Source organism: Dermochelys coriacea, chromosome 13 (assembly GCF_009764565.3).
Source record: "Dermochelys coriacea isolate rDerCor1 chromosome 13, rDerCor1.pri.v4, whole genome shotgun sequence".
NCBI classification, from domain to species: domain Eukaryota; kingdom Metazoa; phylum Chordata; order Testudines; family Dermochelyidae; genus Dermochelys; species Dermochelys coriacea.
Window position 1 is genome coordinate 35929985 of NC_050080.1, and position 4623 is coordinate 35934607.

Consider the following 4623-nt stretch of genomic DNA (forward strand, 5'->3'; position numbering starts at 1 on the left):
GTCTATCTGATTCACCATGGCTGAGAAAGATAGTCAAAACACAAAAGACTGGTTGGTTTTATCACACCCTTGCCTTTGTGCCGACTATTCCCTCCATGTTTTGCAGTACTGAGTGTGATACCCAGTCTAACAAAAGTCAAGAGGCATCACAAAAAGAGGATTGACTCGTTTGGTGAGTAGACATTTTCAAAACAAAAATAATTTGGTAAATAAACTGGGTTGGTTCCTCAGTTGGTGTAAATCAATGCAGTTCTCTTGAACTGAGGATCTGAATCATTGGTTCTGCCTTGCCTGGAATCTTCTGTCATGTGTGTCATATATATATATAACATGCTGAAGATCTTCATAACAGATAAGAACACAATTTCTTTCAATGGCTGCATTGCCCAGATGTGCTTCATTCTTCTAACAGGTTGAACTGAAATTTTGATGCTGTCAGCGATGGCTTATGATCGATATGCTGCCGTATGTCACCCCCTGCATTATGCAACAACTATTAATATACAAGTTTGCAGTCAATTTGTGGGTGGTGCCTGGTCAATTATCTCATTCTATACACTGGCAAACACCGTTCCTGTGTCACATTTACACTTCTGTGGGCTGAACCAAGTCAGTTTTTTCAGTTGTGAGCTCCCTTCTCTGTTAGACTTCTCCTGCATGAAGACCCTCCTCAATGAAATGGTGTTTATCACTTTTGTGGCAATTTTAAGATTGATTGCATTCCCCACTATTGTAATCTCCTACATCCACATGATCTCCACCATCTTGAAGATACACTCCATGGCGAGCAGGCATAAAGCCTTCTCCACCTGCAACTCCCACCTCATTGTTGTGACCTTATACTATTGGACTGCTTTGGTTAGATCCTTGAGACCAAACTCAGCCTCCTCAGTTGTTCTAGACAGCTTATTATCCATCCAGTACAACATCTTAACCCCCATGTTCAACCCCATCATCTACAGCCTGAAAAATAAGGAGGTGAAAACAGCTCTGAGGAGAATATTGGGAGGGAAATCTCATATTTCTCATGTAATGTAAATCCATTCAATTAAATGTTTCATTCAACTGCCCATTCAACTAATCTCAATGTTTATAATGAATTGAGAATGTTTGCTCTTGTATGGATATCCTTTGCTTGATTTTCAACAACTGTCGGGTGAGGATTTTCAAAAGTGTCTTATGGAGTTTGGGGCCCAATTTCCATTGGAAAAAAATGGGTGTTTAAACCCATTAGAAAGTTTTGGAAGTCTCATCTTTAGTATGTTAATATATTTTAATTAAACCAGATGTTTGTTGGATTTTTACATAAAGGAAATATGAGCCAGTAGGTACAGTAGAACCTCAGAGTAATAAAAACTAGACTTACAAACTGATCAGTCAACCACACTCCTCATTTAGAACTGGAAGGACAATCAGGCAGCAGCAGAGACAAAAACAAAAAGGAAATATTGTACAGTACAGTACTGTATTAAAGGTAAACTACTAAAAAAATAAAGGGAAATTTTAAAAAAAAAGGGAAACTTTGACAAGGTAAAGAAACTGCTCCCATGCTTGTTTCATTTAAATTAAGATGGTTTAAAGTAGCATTTTTCATCTGCACAGTAAAGTTTCAAAACTGTATTAAGCCAATGTCCAGTGGTAAAGTTTTGAAAGAACTATAGTGTTTTGTTCAGACTTATGAACATTTCAGAGTTATGAACAAACTCCATTCCTAAGGTGTTTGCAACTCTGTGGTTCTACTGTATAACAAAGGTCTCTGAATCTTATCAGCTGTGAAATGATCCTGTCAAGGTTCTTTCCCCACTCTGAACTCTAGGGTAAGATGTGGGGACCTGCATGAATACCCCCTAAGCTTATTTTTACCAGCTTAGGTTAAAACTTCCCCAAGGTACAAACTATTTTACCTTTTGCCCTTGGACTTTATTGCTGCCACCACCAAGCGTCTAACAAATATACAACAGGGAAAGAGCCTGCTCGGAAATGTCTTTCCTCCCAAAATCCTCCCCAAACCCTACACCCCCTTTCCTGGGTAAGGCTTGATAAAAATCCTCACCAATTTGCATAAGTGAACTGTCATAAATATAAAGGGAAGGGTAAACACCTTTAAAATCCCTCCTGGCCAGAGGAAAAACCCTTTCACCTGTAAAGGGTTAAGAAGCTAGGATAATCTCGCTGGCACCTGACCACAATGACCAATGAGGAGACAAGATACTTTCAAAGCTGGAGGGGGGAGAAACAAAGAGTCTGGGTCTGTCTGTGTGATGCTTTTGCCGGGGATAGAACAGGAATGGAGTCTTAGAATTTAGTAAGTAATCTAGCTAGATAAGCATGAGATTATGATTTCTTTAAATGGCTGAGGAAATAATCTGTGCTGAATGGAATGGATATTCCTGTCTTTTTGTCTTTTTGTAACTTAAGGTTTTGCCTAGAGGGATTCTCTATGTTTTGAATCTAATTACCCTGTAAGGTATTTACCATCCTGATTTTACAGAGGTGATTCTTTTTACTTTTTCTTCTATTAAAATTCTTCTTTTAAGAAACTGAATGTTTTTTCATTGTTCTTAAGATCCAAGGGTTTGGTTCTGTGTTTATGTCAAGGTTCCTTTGTTTCTCCCCTCTTCTAGCTTTGAAAAGTATCTTGTCTCCTCATTGGTCATTTTGGTCAGGTGCCAGCGAGGTTATTAACTATGATATTACATCTAGCTTCTTAACCCTTTACAGGTGAAAGGGTTTTTCCTGTGGCAGAGGGATTTTAAAGGTGTTTACCCTTCCCTTTATATTTATGACAGATCCTCACCAAGGGTGGTTCTTTTCTCCTCTTTGTAAGGAAATTGTTGCCCAGGAGACTGGAAGTCCGGACTCTTGGGCCATATTCCAAGCCCTAGGAGGGGCAGGGAGTCTAGTGGGTTAGTTCAGAGCAGGATGGGGCTCAGGACTCCTGGATCCTATTCCCTGCTTTGGGAGAGGAGCTTGGCTGGAAGAGGGGGGGAGGGAATCAGGATTCCTAGTGATATCACATTGTTGCATTATGGAGTTAATAAAATAGCTCAATCTACAGGATACATCAATCCAGGGCTGCCCATCACCATGCCATTCATGAAATAACATGAAACACTTGGATCAAATGGTAATTTTTTTAAGTCCAGTTCTGGTACTCTATTCACTTATATCAGGCTAAATCAGGAGTAACTCTATGGGAATTAAAAGGTCTGATTCGCCTATCGCTTACACTGGTGTAAACCAGGAATATTTTTTTTCTAAAGCCAGCAAATTGGATTCTCTGCTTAGCCATGGGTAAATCAGGAGTACCTCTTTTGCAGTCAATGGACCTGATTCTTCTCTGATTCACTCTGGTGTTCTGACTTTTGAGAATGAGGAGTCTTCTAGCATATGGCGGAACTTCTCTGAGGCCTTGTCTACACTAAAGGGGAAAGTTGATCTAAGCTACGCAATTTGAGTTAAGTGAATAGTGTAACTCAAATTGATGTAGCTTAGATCTACTTACCGTGGTGTCCACACTATGCTGTGTCGATGGGAGAGCATCCCCTTCCTCTTCTTGATCTGGTGGAGTACCAGAGTCTATGTCCGAGCAATCAGAGGTTGATTTAATGGGTCTTCACTAGACCCACTATATCGACCCCTGGTGGATCAATCATTGCAGCGTGCCCGACTGTAGTGTAGCCACCCCTGAGCCAGGGAAGCATCCTCAATGAAATCATCTATGCACCAGACTTAAAGTATCTGTGTCGTGTTTAGATGTACCACCATAGACAACATCTTTCTCTTTGGAAGTAGTCTATGGTATATAAAAATGTGAAGTCTAAGTTGTTCCACTTTTTGTAATTTTGTTAGCTCCACAACCAGTCCAAACTAACTTTTTCTAATCAGATGAGTCCTTAGACAATGCTGTCTTTATGGCTATGGAATAGAGAGTACTTTGCATTTATCTGCTCCGATCAAAGTGTCATAGCATTTCCATTCATATTTATTAAATATGTTCATTTTGTTCTCTCTTCTCTCCTTATAAGTCATAGATTTGCTAAATAAATGTCAAAAGAAAACCAAACCACTGCCACCTATTTTATTCACTTAGGAGCTCCTAAAGATCCACTGATTCAAACTTTATTTTTCATGATTATTTCATTTATTTATCTGATAACCCTCATGGTGAATGTAATATCATCCAGGTGACAGAGGCTGATCCTCAGTTTCATGCCCTTATGTACATTTTCCTCTTCCATTTATTTTTCTTTGATATTTGTCACACTCCCTAAAATGCTGGAGAATTTCCTAGTCCAGGTGAAAACTGTGAAGGGCTGCATTGTCCAGATCCTGGCTGGTTGTGGTGAAATTCATGTTCTTTCCATGATAGCTTACGACCAATACACTGCCATATGTCAGCTAATGCATTAAGATTATGAACAAACAAGAGTGCAGTTACATTCTTCCTCACCCTAGTCACCTACATGGACATGATCTTGGCTATCCTGAGGATATGCTCCTCAGTTGGTAGGCACAAAACCTTCTCCACCTACAGCTCCTTCCCTACTCTGGTTTCCTTATTCTACAGCACTAGATTCTTCAGTTGTCTGAGATCCAGTTCAGAAGGGGGTTATGGATAGA

At 39.7% G+C, this 4623-nt stretch overlaps 1 protein-coding gene across 1 annotated transcript; it reads left to right on the forward strand.

Moving 5' to 3' along the window:
- The first annotated feature begins 366 nt into the window (after window positions 1-366).
- On the forward strand, window positions 367-1038 carry LOC119841607 (olfactory receptor 1-like). Its single transcript, XM_038369165.1, has one exon. It carries the CDS (start codon window positions 430-432, stop codon window positions 1036-1038), a length of 609 nt encoding a protein of 202 aa, XP_038225093.1. The 5' UTR covers window positions 367-429.
- Window positions 1039-4623: the final 3585 nt, after the last annotated feature.